This window comes from Vidua chalybeata, chromosome 12, assembly GCF_026979565.1.
Source record: "Vidua chalybeata isolate OUT-0048 chromosome 12, bVidCha1 merged haplotype, whole genome shotgun sequence".
NCBI lineage: Eukaryota > Metazoa > Chordata > Aves > Passeriformes > Viduidae > Vidua > Vidua chalybeata.
The window spans coordinates 19,311,112-19,324,227 of NC_071541.1; the positions used below are offsets into that span (position 1 = coordinate 19,311,112).

At 44.1% G+C, this 13,116-nt stretch overlaps 1 protein-coding gene across 1 annotated transcript; it reads left to right on the forward strand.

Moving 5' to 3' along the window:
- The first annotated feature begins 2,142 nt into the window (after window positions 1-2,142).
- Window positions 2,143-12,605, forward strand: LOC128793990 (haloacid dehalogenase-like hydrolase domain-containing 5). The gene is made up of 8 exons (XM_053953534.1): window positions 2,143-2,256; window positions 4,085-4,294; window positions 4,957-5,069; window positions 5,765-5,858; window positions 7,057-7,090; window positions 7,973-8,147; window positions 9,452-9,640; window positions 10,450-12,605. Exons 1-8 carry the CDS (start codon window positions 2,143-2,145, stop codon window positions 10,838-10,840), a joined length of 1,320 nt encoding a protein of 439 aa, XP_053809509.1. The 3' UTR covers window positions 10,841-12,605.
- Window positions 12,606-13,116: the final 511 nt, after the last annotated feature.

A 13,116-nucleotide genomic window follows, 5' to 3' on the forward strand; every position in this document is an offset into this window, starting at 1 on the left:
TCTGGATGCTCTCAGTATTTATCTATTGTAATCTATTGTGAATAATCCACTCCAGAACAATCAAAGTTCTAAATTACAGAGACAAGCTTTGTGATCAAACAAACAAACAAAAAAAAAATAGAATTGAAAAAGTGGAAAGCATAGCTGCCAAATTAAAACCAAAAAAAAAAAAAAAAAACCAAAACCCAAAAAAAGCCCAGAATAAATCAAAAGCTCAATTACTGGTAGCAAGCAGACAACTAACATCACAAACACATTCTTCTCTATGGCTTATAACAATTTGTTGTAGATTTGCTTAACTATATACTGGAGATAAGCAAACTAGACTTAAGCAGGGGAAAAAACAGCTAATTCTTATGGCCTGATACAGTCTGAGGGCTTGGTAATACCAGTGGTAAATCCCTTGAGTCACTCTGAATCTATAAAACACACAAGGGTAAAGGCAGATCAGGAACAGAGTGATGATAACAGAAATACAAAAGCAGAATAAATTGAAAGAATGAGAAAAAAAAACAACAGGATTGTGATTACATTTGTGTTCAAAGGAGTATGACCAACATCATGACGTAAAAGGCAAGTTTATAAGACAGGGCTGATCTCTGCCAACCAACACAGAAAAGGAATAAATGCCCGAAACTGCAGTGTGTAATTGCAAGGCAAACTGGCTGCTGCCTGGCCCTGCTGGGCCGGGTCTTCTCTCTGTAGCTCTGAGTGTGAAGCCTTTTTGAGCTGAATGCTCTTGGCTGCATCTGAGGGAACAAATTGCAGAGTAATTATTTCCCACAGCGGCCTATAGCAAAATGCCTGTGTCCTGCCAGGCTGTGGAATTGCTGGTGGAGTCAGGGTGGGGAAGCTGCTGTGGTCACAGCCAGGAAATGGATCCTGTTTGTCCTGGAGAATGGAGCAGTGGGCAGGCTCTGCCTCAACTCTGAGTGTGCAGCTGTGCTGGGATGTGTGTGTGGTGCCAGCCTTATGGCTCATACCATCTCTGGGACGCCTCAGCCCTGAGCACATCCAGGTTATAAAACAAGTACTTCATGTATTCTTACGTGCCTGCTTCAGAGTTCTGCCCTGTGTGTGATCCTGGCTTAAGCTCTCTAATTGTTCTGTCTGATGCATCGATTTGGGTCTGCTTTTGTCTCTTAGAAATGCATTTGTGTGTTTCATTTAGTGCCAACCACATCAGTGGTGCAGATGGAAGGCCACCTTCCCTGTTCTGTGTCCTGGGAGTGCAGTGCAGTCGCTGAAGGATCAGTTTCTCCTCACAGTCAGAGGGGTGCTGAGGAATATTTGTTGGCAGCACTAGGAAATAAGTGGAATTACCTAATCTGCATTAGCAGATGAGCAAGATAAACAGAGACAGCTTTGCAGAGTATCCATTAACTAATGACATTTTGTGCTGCTTGTTTCACTTTCACGTCTAGCTGCAGGGGTGCAGAGCTGAGGGACTGTGGTGTTTGCGCATGTTAGGCTTTTTCCCAAGAGATGAATCGCAGAACGCGTCAGTCTGGAAGGGGCCACTGTGGGGCATCTGGTCCAACCCCCCTGCTCCAGCAGGGCCATTCCAGAGCACAGGGCACAGGATTTGTCCAGACACTTCTGGGGTAGCTCCAGTGCGACAGCTCCACACCCTCTCTGGACAATCTGCTCCAGTGCTCAGTCGCTGCACAGGGAAGAAGTTCTTCCTGGGCATCAGCTCCTCATGTCCGAACGGTTGGCACCACCAAGCAGAGCCTGCTCCATCCTCTTGGCTTCCCTCTCAGGCCGGACATGCCCAGCTCCCTCAGCCTTTCCTCGTAAGAGAGATGCTCCAGTCCCTTCATCCCCTGGCCAGGCAGAACCAGACAGAACGTTTCTTCTGATCTGTTACTAAATTTAAAAATCGTTCTCTCCTCGGCCGGCACGTTGTCCTGACTGCAGTTCGCCCTGCTGCCAGCCGCGGTGCGCCGGAGGGGCCGAGCCGCGGGGGAGCGGCGGCGGCGCGGGGCTGGCCGGGCGCGGAGCCCTGGCGAGGCGCGGGAGATGCCGCAGGGCGCCGCTCCGCTGGCCGGGGCTGACGCTGGCCCGTGACGCGTGTGACGCTGCCCCGTGAGCTCACGCCGGGCCGGGCGGGGCGGTTGCCGGCCCCGCTCTCCGCTCGCCATGCGCCGGGCGCTGCCGCCGCTCCGCGCCCTGCTCGGGGCCGCCCGCCCGCCGCGGCTCCCGGCGCCCCGGGGGATGTGCGGCCCCTTGGCCGGGCGGAGCGGGCACAGCGCGGTGAGCGGGGCCGGGGCCCGGGGCGGGCGGGCCGGGGAGCAGAGAAAGCGAAACGGGCGCGGGGCGCGGCGGAGCGCGGCCGGGCCACCCGCCGTGCCCGGGGCCGGGGATGCCCGGGGACATCGTCGCTTCCCCGGGACGCCGGGATGGATTTCCCGGGCACTGCTGGCCGCAATTCCTGTCCCGGGGCTGCGGGTGCTCTGGTCTTACAGAGCGAACGAGGGAAACTCGTTCCGACTACTGCCGGCTCTGTCCCTGTGGTTGGGCAGCGCGGCACAGCACTCCTGTCACCAACAATTTCTTTACAGTCAAAAGGGAAACAAAGCTGTTAACATCATTGCCTCTATCTAGCATTATTTCTATCATATATATATATATGTTCAGTTCTTTTCTTAGTGCTTTCTCCCCCTTTAATACTTTCTTTTTCTTCCTGCTAGTGTTACTGTAAAATTCCCATTTGTAATCTGTTATCTATACATCTGTTATTTGTATGTTGCAAAATTAACGTAAAGAATCGCATCTGCTACAAAATTATTCCAGTACCACTATAGTTTCAGCAGTTTCATGCACCCATTCAAGCCTGGGAAGACTGCTATACATTTATTAGCAAGCCTTCAGCAGCATCTCTGCAGCAGTTGGGTTATTTCTGACATAGCTCTCGTGAAACGGGCGCAGGCTACGTGGAGACAAAGACTTCAGGGGTTTTGTTCTTTAAATTAAAAGGGTGATGATTCTACAGAGGAGAGAGGAGAAGGCTTCAGGGGGAGTTCTTGCATGTAAAGACAGAAACCCAGCCTAATTTGAATGAATGGGAATGCAATATATTTACAGTGTTGACGATATTAACTCGGGCTGCCTAGGGGGCGGATTTCCGCTGTTGTTTGAGCTTCAGCCCCATTCCCAGCGGTGCCTGTCCCTGTGCTGTGCCCGGCTGCAGGAAAAATGTGGTGGGTGAAGAAGTGATTTGGAACAAAGTGCTGCTTGAGTAGGCAAAGTGCCCTTCTCCTGCACAGGAGACACGGTGGCTGTGGCGGCGTGCCCTGAGACAGCTCCGGTAGCAAAGGCTGTCCCACGTCCCGTGGCTGCAGTCCTTTCTGCGCCTGTTCCCCTCATCGTGCTCAGCCTCGGCCCTCAGCCCCTCCCTTTTCATCACTGACCACGAATCCCAAGGTTCCAGGTTTCTGCTTTAGGCTCGGGACAGAAATGATAGGTTTTGTTCCGTGCCTTTCCAGCCTGATCCAGTAACAGTTTCATTGCTCAACAGTCCTCTCTCTGCCTCTGCTCCTTGCCCTCAGCTCATCCTTCCTCACTCTCCTTGCCGGGGCTCACCAAGTCCAGCTCTTCACTGCCTCCAAGGCAGGCAGAACAGTTTTACTACAAACACCTTGTAAGGGAGCAGCCAAGTACAATACTTGTGTCCAAGAACCTGCCTCCTGCTGAAAAAATTTACTTTTGCATATTTTGTTAGTATTCTGTGGGGGTCAAGCCATTAAAGTGTGACTCACTGGCACAGCAGCATGTGTTTTGTACCTTTTGGCATCAGTTTAAGTTAATTTTTCCCTATCTTCTGAAACAGTCTGGAATTATTTGTAAGGCAAAATAGTTTTCATGAGTCTGTATGCATAAGGCAGAGGGAGTTGTGGTGCTCCTTGTGTCAGCATGTTTTTAGCATGTGCCTGTAAGGCACTTTAAGATGTGCAGTGTTACAGATCCCCTGCTCTCACTGGAGGTGTCTGTTCTCAGGGTGCTGTGGCTGCTGTAAACTCTGTTAAATATGTGTAGGGACAGGCATAACTGATGTTCCCTTTGATTTCATCCCTCCTTCCAGCTCCGCGGGCTGCCATCCTTTGGGTTTCTCTTTGACATTGATGGGGTGCTGGTGCGGGGGAGGACCCCCATTCCTGCTGCCAGAACAGCCTTTCAAAAGCTGGTCAACCCTCAGGGACAGTTCCTGGTGCCCGTGGTCTTTGTCACCAACGCCGGCGACTGCCTGCGCCAGAAAAAAGCTGACCAGTTGTCTCACCTGCTGGGGATTCCAGTGAGTCACCTAAATCCCATTTATTTCATTAGCATGTTGAATGTGTCAGGTGTATTATCTTCCATTAAATGCTGCTCAGTTCACCAGGTCTGCTTTTCCCTTAAGCCCCCTGACATGCTTTGCTGAAAGTAAAAAGTGCTGTCCGAAGCTAATGGCTTTTCTACTGGTAAAGGCACTGGTTTTCCAATAGTAAAGCTAAAGGTATTTCTTTGGAAAGATGGTAAGTAGGGATCCACAGGAGCATCTTTCCAGAATAATAGTCTTACTGGTTACTACCTGTCCTGTTGAAGGGGTGGGGATATGTAAACTAAAAGAAGGTGATAATCTGATTAAATCACAGCTGCAATTTAGCAAAATGCCCACAATTGGAACCAGTTCTGATTCTCCTTCCCTGTTTGCTTCCAAATTAATTTGGTGATTTTCTAAAACCAGGAGAGAAAGGCTTGTTCATGTTGAATTGAGCTGGAAGCTGAAAGGGAGATGTATGATAATTTGTCAGTAAGGTATTTTTTTCTGGCACATTATCAATACATCATTTGTGAAAGGAGAAAATGCTGATTGTTATGTAATTCCTGGAATCAGTCACATCTGTTAATTGAATCTATGTATAAACAACTTCTTTGAAAAACAACAGACTCCTTTTGTTTTTAAATCCCAAACAGATTTCCCAAGATCAAGTGATGATGTCACACAGTCCTCTGCGGATGTTCAAGCGTTATCATGAAAAATGTGTCCTGGTATCTGGACAAGGACCCCTTCTTGATATTGCTCAAGAGTATCTTTAAAACAAGAGTTTAAAAAACCCCACAACTTTCTGTCAAAGTGGTTTCCTTAATCAGGTTCAGGGGATCCTATGGATGAGGTGAAAATCAAATATTTCAACCCTACTAATGCAGTAATAAATAGTAATGATAGTTCCTAGTATGGTGCCAAATTTATGTTTTGAATGTGGTTTTATACTAAGTGCCCAAAGAACTTGAATTACATTGATATCACGGTGGTATCAAAATTTCAAACTGTAACTTAATAACCTTAACTTTTGCATAAGCTTTGCTCAGGCTTCCATTAACTCCCTTCTGCACTTCTTCCTTTAGTGGGTTTTTCATTAAAGTTGGTGTAAATCATAAGTTATAAAAATGTATATGCAACTTTTAAGCATAAGCTCTATTTGAAGTACAAAACTGAGAAAAAAGTATTGAGAGAACATTCCAGTTAACAGTCAAAATTCATTAGGCTTGGCTAAGAAAGAAGTAGATGAGAAGACAAAACAAAACAGAACAACTTTGGTCTCTCATTTATCAGCAGTGAGACCATCATCTTTTTGTCTCACGGGAGGAAAATCTGTCTTTGGTGTTGCTCTCATTGCTAACTAATGTGTCAGTTGAATACCTTTAAATGGTTAAGGTGGAATGAGCAGTTTGAAAACCTTTTCCTGTGAGCAGCTGTGTGTCCTTAGCCGGTGTGCCCCAGCCTTGGTTTCTGCCAGCCCATCACCATTGACACCCTGCGGGAGAAACGCCCTCTGCTCGATGCAGTTGACCATGACAGAAGACCCAGCGTCCTGGTGAGTGGGGATTTTTGTTTCAAACCCCTCTGTTTGCTCCTTGCATGACATCCTACAACAGGGATCAATATTTAACTACCAAGCTAATGCTGCTGTTCTTACATTGTATTTTGATTTTGCTTTTCTGCTTCCTTATTTGTTTTATTACAACATTCTCAAGAACAATTCTTTTCTCTCAGTAGTAATTCTTTAACCCAGCCCTTGATTTTGTGGCCTGCTGTTGTGGGAAAGCTCACACAATCTAATACAGATACCTAATGCAAAATCTGTCTTGGAAAGCTGATTAGCTTCCTCAGAAAGTGTGGAAGATAACATAAGCTTTTCCCTGAATGTTTGATTGTGTTGTTATTGTTTCTAACCCATGAGGCTGCTTTGATTGGAAATGAATGCTTTGAAGATAAATAATTTTCCCTCAAAGGGCTCTTTTTGCTGTTTATAGCATTATTTAAATGTCAGCAGTAGGTGCAGTGGTTCCAGTTGAATTGTGCAGAATTTAAAGCAGAAGTGAATAGCTGGGTGTGCTGCTCATGTTCAGGGCCAGCCTACAAAGTGGATTTCCCCCACTTGTAACAAGGACGTTCTCTGGCTCACACAGAATCCATAACTCAGCTGTGTCACCTTTTGCTGGGCTCCTCACCCATGTGGATGGGGGAGGTCAAGAACCTGTTAAAGTGTTTGTCACCACAGAGAGTAAATAACGAAGTGCAGACTCTTAATTGTTTAGCAAATATATTACATGTTATACAGTGCATTCTTTATTAGAAGTGTTAAAGAAACATATCTCAAAAACTTTTTCAAATATCTTGGTACTACTGGAGTCCTCTTACTCCTGTGGAAAAATACACATCCATACTTCTATACACAAGTAGTTAAACAACTAATTAAACAAGTAATTTAAACAACTGAAATGACAACACAAGTAATTTTACCAACTGGAGTTAAAAAACTCCAGGGGCAGCTCAGGAGAAGCAGGAGGCAGGTGCAGGTACAGCACAGTCACTGCTGTCCCTGTGCCAGAGATGTCACTTCAGAGAGAAAGCACAAGTTTCTGAGTGAGCTGATGTCAGGTGTATACCAATCCAGAGTGCCCTTCCTGTTGGAGGGACAGGAGGCAGCTGTGGGAGCTGTGCTCGAGTTTATTCTGTTAAAAAGAGATGTTTAATCTTGTTGAAAACTTTTCCTTTTTTTCTTATTGCAGTCCCCATCTGCTGTGGAGCTTCCCAAGATTGAGGGTCAGTTATCTTTATTTATCTTTATAACCTGCATCTATCCATTAATAAATGAAATATTGTATTTTATTGTATTTTATTTTCAGAAATTATTTTTAGATTGTTGGACACTTTAAAAATTGTCTGAGACAATCCAAAAATTTCCTTCTTAATGACATCTCTCATTCATTTGGAAGCATCACGTGTTGTAAAGCTGTTTTTTATTGTGTGCAGTTTTCAGCCACTGGGTTTTGAAGTTTGAAGGGTATATGAGGTCTTCTTTCCTTTTCATCTGCCTTTAACAGGCTATTGTTAAATTAATAAATGAGGAATGAACTGATGCTCATTATTCAGAATTAGTTGTTCTTACAAGTAGTCAGGATGCAGCTGTCGTACGAGAAGGGTCTTGTGTTCACTCTTGTCTCATCTGAACTACAGGAAAGTAGAAATTGGACCTTAAGATTTTAAAATAGCCATGTCAGATTATTGCTGGAGACCAAAGCAAATTTTAAAAACAACAATATTCAAATTTTGTTCTGAGATGAACAAATCAACATCTCTGGTGTTGTATTTAAATACTGTGTGTAAACAGAGAACTCATAAGTTATGGAAGACTTAGAAATACAATTCAGAAGTTAATATTGTCATTTCTGGAGAAACTTCACCTGTAAAATAAAATTCCTAAACCTGTAGATTTTGCAGTGGGGTCTTATCACTTCTGAGATGTTCTGTGAATGAATGGGCATGTGATATATTAAGCCCCTAAATTAATGTGACTGTTTGATCAGTTCCTGGTTATATGAAATGACTTGTTCAGTCTCTTTAGGCCAAGTTTTAGGCCCAGTATCAGAGACTCAGTGCTGTGTTAGAAATTCCATGACTGTTCTGTACCTGTGGTTCTCACAGCTGTGGTGCTCTTTGGGGAGCCAGTCAGATGGGAGACCAGCCTGCAGCTGATAATTGATGTTCTGCTGACAAGTGGCTATCCTGGAAATCCCTATGGGCAGGAAAACTACCCTCACATTCCCGTGCTGGCCTGTAACATGGACCTGATGTGGGTGGCTGAGGCACAGTCCCCAAGGTAAGTGCTTTCTTCATATAATTGGGATTTATTTGGGGCTTCCTCATTTTTCCAGTAGGATCCAGAGCCAACACTTGAATACAGAATGCTTGATGGAGCTTCAGAGCAGGGCTTGGCTTTGGATGCAATGTCTCTAATGCACTTTCAGCTAATGCTGCCTTGTTGCTGGCTGCATTATTGCATCCAGGAAATCAGTTCTCAAGAGAAAAGCTGCTTTTAAGCTCTAAACCCTTCTGTTTCTTCACTCCCAGAACAGTGGAGAAAGAGAGGTTTTTCCTGAGGTCCTCAGAGCCTTGGTTCAAAGACAAAAATAAAAAATGTATCAAGGCTATTGTTTCTCTTCATTAGGTCCCTCTTTGGTATTTCTCTTTTTCTGGTAGGGTAAAGAGCTGACCCTGCTGGTTGAAAGCAGTGAGTGGTTCTGAGCTGAGGACAATGCAGTGAGCTCTTTAAGGAACACAAGAAAAAGCAAGTAGAACGTGCAGAACAAGGTGCCAGGACCTCTTAGAGTGGTTTTGTTTGGTTTTGCTTTCAATAGAAGGTACTTCTTTAATAGGTTTGTTTCCCCTCCCTTCCCCATCTGTAATTTGAAATAGAAACTTGTTACTGTGACTTGATTGCTGCCTCAGTCCTGGGTCAAAGATCTGCTCAGATACCAGTCTTTGGAAGCAGAGGCTATTTCTGATTAGCCCATTGGAAAAGATATATGTGTGATGGCTTCAGGCTACACTGAGGCAGCCAGGATACCTCCAGTGAGCAATTGTAAAATGAGATAAATCTGTTGTTCTGTCCCTGTAATGTGGGTTTATTTTGGTGTCAGTTGTTCAGCTAATCAGCACTTAATTTTCAACGAACCAGCTGCAGAAATGTTGCATGCTGAGTGGAATTTGATAGTTGCAGGACACACTTTATTCCTAAAAAATAATGAAATAAAAACCCTTGGTTGATGTTTTAAATCTGTGCTTAATGCAATTTGATTTGGTATTATAACTGTGTAGGTTTGGGCACAGAACATTCATGGTTTGGTTTTATGTCTATGTAGCTTTGGGGATGGAACATTCATGGTTTGGTTTTATATCTGTGTAGCTTTAGGCATGGAACATTCATGGTTTGAATTTATATCTGTGTAAGTTTGGGCATGGAACATTCATGGTTTGGATTTATATCTGTAGGTTTGGACACAGAACATTCATGGTTTGGATTTATATCTGTGTAGGTTTGGACACGGAACATTCATGGTTTGGATTTATATCTGTGTAGGTTTGGGCATGGAACATTCATGGTTTGGTTTTATATCTGTGTAGGTTTGGGCATGGAACATTCATGGTTTGCTTGGAAAACATTTACAAGAAGATCACTGGCAAAGACCTGAAGTACGAGGCGCTGGTGGGCAAACCCAGCAGGCTGACATACCAGTATGCAGAGCACCTGATCCGGGCCCAGGCCCTGCAGAGGAGCTGGGAGCAGCCCATCCAAACCCTCTATGCTGTGGGGTAAGCTGTGCTGAGCCCCACAGGTACAGCAGGAAATCCCAGACCCTCTGTGCTGAGGGGTCAGGTGTGCTGAGCCTGACAAATACACCAGGAAATTACTCACAGTGTAAATGCCAGCCAAGAAAAACATACAACTCTTACCATTAAGACCATCTAACTTTCTTGGTGCTATGGTATATTTTTTGTGACATTTCTAATCTTAAAAATTAGTGATGCTTTGCTCTTTTTATGTGTAATTTCTACAGAAGCACAAAAGGTATTTTATATGCAACTAAGATTTCTCCTGATTTTTTTTTTCTGTAATAGGCTGTGTAAATCTAACAAAAAGGGTTTGCCTGGGTGTTTATTCTGTTAGGTTTAGTTGGTGTAACACCAACCGCCATGGAGCAGAGGACAGTTAGAGACTGTAGAGCTAGGCTTTATCTCTGAGGTCATTTAGGTTGTCATACGCTACTGCATGTGCTGCCACATCACAGAATCCTTTTCAGAGAAGAAGATAAGGCTGTATTGTATTAAAGACTGTTTCAGAATCTCCAAGATGTTTGGCAATATAATAAGCTATTCATGGGCTGCTCATACCTTGAATTTGTCTCCCCTCGCCCCAGTCTGCAATATGGAGAGTGATTCATTTTCATCCTGTCACGCTTCATGAAAACGGTGCAATAAAATAGCTGCGGGGCTGGACTTCTCCCTGTCAGCCTGATTGCACACAAAGTGGTGTAAAGTATCCAATAAACTGTTAGATGGAAATGGTAAGGATGCCTTTTGACAGCTGAAGCTGCAGTGCTGACCGAGTTTCTCGTTTGCAGGGACAATCTGATGACGGATGTGTATGGAGCAAACCTGTACAACCGCTACCTGGAGGAGAGCTCCGGGATGGGCTTTGGCCTCCAGGCCAAGGCTTCCGCAGGCAGAGCCCCTGCCCTGCTCTCTCAGGACCATGAGCCTGGCCTCAGCTGGGAGAACGAGCTGGCATCTGCAGCTGCTGCCCACTGCAGGTCTGTGCTGGTCTGTACCGGGGTGTACAGCCCCCACAGCGAGGTGCCCCTGCCCGCCAGGGACAGCGTCACTGAGAACGTGTTCCACGGGCACAGGGATTTCACCTTCGAGCCTGGCTTGGTGGAGCCAGACCACATTGTGCCAGATGTGGATGCTGCTGTAGACCTGGTCTTCCAGCTGGAGAACTTTGCACCTCATTGAGGTGATGCGATTTCTTAAGGACCACTCAGTGCTGTGCTTTTCTTGCCCAAAACACACTGTGCTTTACAAGAGTGCCACAAACTGCTGCCTTCTACATTTTTTAACCTCTGAATTAATACAGTCTTCTATTAGGTATGCTTATCAGTAGTACATGTAGGTACATGTGTGTATTTAATGATATTAAATGTCAATAATGCTTTTTATAGTGCTTCTAAATATGTAATTTATGGCTGGAGTTGCCCTTTAGTGTCTTCCTCTTTGTTATGTTAGGGACTTTAACAGCAATATTTCATAGTAGCCTATTCATGCACTGGTACTTAAATCCCTCCATGACAGTACCTCCTTTTTTTTTTTTTCTTTTACTGGAAGATTTAGCTTTTAGGTGTTGAGGATCTTGAGGATATCAGATTGTGGTGCTGGGGTCACTCAGTCCATTCCACGTGGGCTGGCACAGAACACACCATGTATTATTGCCTGGCATTCTGCAAGTACTGAATGCTCCCTTCAATCAGAGTGCAGTTCAATTTGTTCCACCTTGGACTTGCTCTCATCTGACCTGCTGCTGCCTTTCCTTGTGTCTGTTTTCCCATGTCCCTGGAGTTTTGTTGCTCTTCTCTGCTGTGTGAATCCTTAACTGTGTTGGAACTCCATAGTCCTGGAAGGGAAGCAGCAGACCTGGGTGCTTTTTCTTTTTGCTCTTTGCCTTTCTATCTGCCTATCTGCACTTTCTCTTTTTTTCCTTTTTTTTTTCTTTTTTTTTAGGAATTTTGAACCTTAGAAAGCTTTAGCAGTTTTGTTTCATGTGTTTCTGTGAGTTGGGACTTTACACTGAATCAGTGACTACTGCTCAGCCAAAAAGTGCCTCCGAATTTACTTGAAGCCTCACAGCACTGTGGTAATTAACTGGCCTTTAGTGTAATATATTTCATCTCATGTCAATGTTATATGTTGTTTGGTTCATGGATTTTGTAGCTGTTCATTTAAAAAGTAATTTATTTTTTGTTATTTTTGTAAAATGCTTCTGAAGTTTTCACCCCAAAAATGCCTTTGAAAATATTTCTGTGTTATTTGTTATAACACAGAAGCTTGTGACATAAGCTTGGAAAACATAACCCAATTAATTGTTTTAAACCAAAGTCAACTTACACACAAAGATCAGTTCACATTAGGGACTAGTTAGGTTTTTAAGATTGGGCTTTTTTAGGTTTTTTCCCTCAAATTAGAAATTGTACAAACAAAACCTGGGTGTTCATTTCTCCCAGGTTCCTGCAGGGCTGTCAGAATGACTTCCCTGCTCCTTATCCCAACAGCAACTCTGAGAGCTCACAGCTGCTGTGCAGTCAGGTTTTGTTGCTGTGTTCCCTCTGTTTGCAGAGCACTGCAATCCCCTCTCCACTGTCAGGATTCTTGATTCATCTCTTGTAATGTTTCCTAAGCAGCTGTCAGTGTCTCGCTGGATGCCGTGTAAGGACGCTGCTCTAAACAGTTCATTTCCTGCTTCTTCACTGGAAAAGCATTTACAGCAGCACGTTCTTGCCTTTTTATTGGTACAATGAACAGATATCCACCTGTTTCTTTAGATACCTACCTCTTTCTTTACTTTCCTGTAATATACAAAGTATTTGCAAAGAACGCCAAATCTAAGATTGTAATTTTGTAAGGTCAGGGTGATTTGAAGTCACGTTGTTTCAGTACTAAAGCATGTTATAAAACTCTCTAACTTTACCAGAATTGGTGAAGCAAGGAATAAAAATGTTGGAAGTTGCTGAAGAACAGAAAATGTTCCGTTTGTTTCTCCTTTTTTTCTCTACAGTTTGGATGAACACTTTAAAAGGTTCATGAAGGAACTGTATATAAACCTCCTAGATCTCATCCCTCATGGAAACACTAACAAAAAAGGTGTTTATAGAAAAGGAAGACAGACTCTTTTTCTCTGTCACATCACCAGTAAAATCTACAACCCTCCAGCCTCAGAATATTTCAGATTCTCCAGCTCCATGGACTGACCTCCAGCTTGGTGAGGGCAGACCCTCAAAAAGCCAAAATGCTGAAAAAACAGCAGATGAAGGAAATAAAGGAAATTAGAAATAGTGACCTGAATAACACTACACACAGAAGGCAGTTACCAAAAGAGGTGGAAATCTCTTCCCATCAGCGTAAAGAGGAGAAACTGGGATTACAAGAGTTTCTCTGAAACTTGAACAGAAATGGGGACTAACAGATATCACAGCATATCTCACACAGTCTGTATTAAAATCTTCTGTCTAGACAAGGAT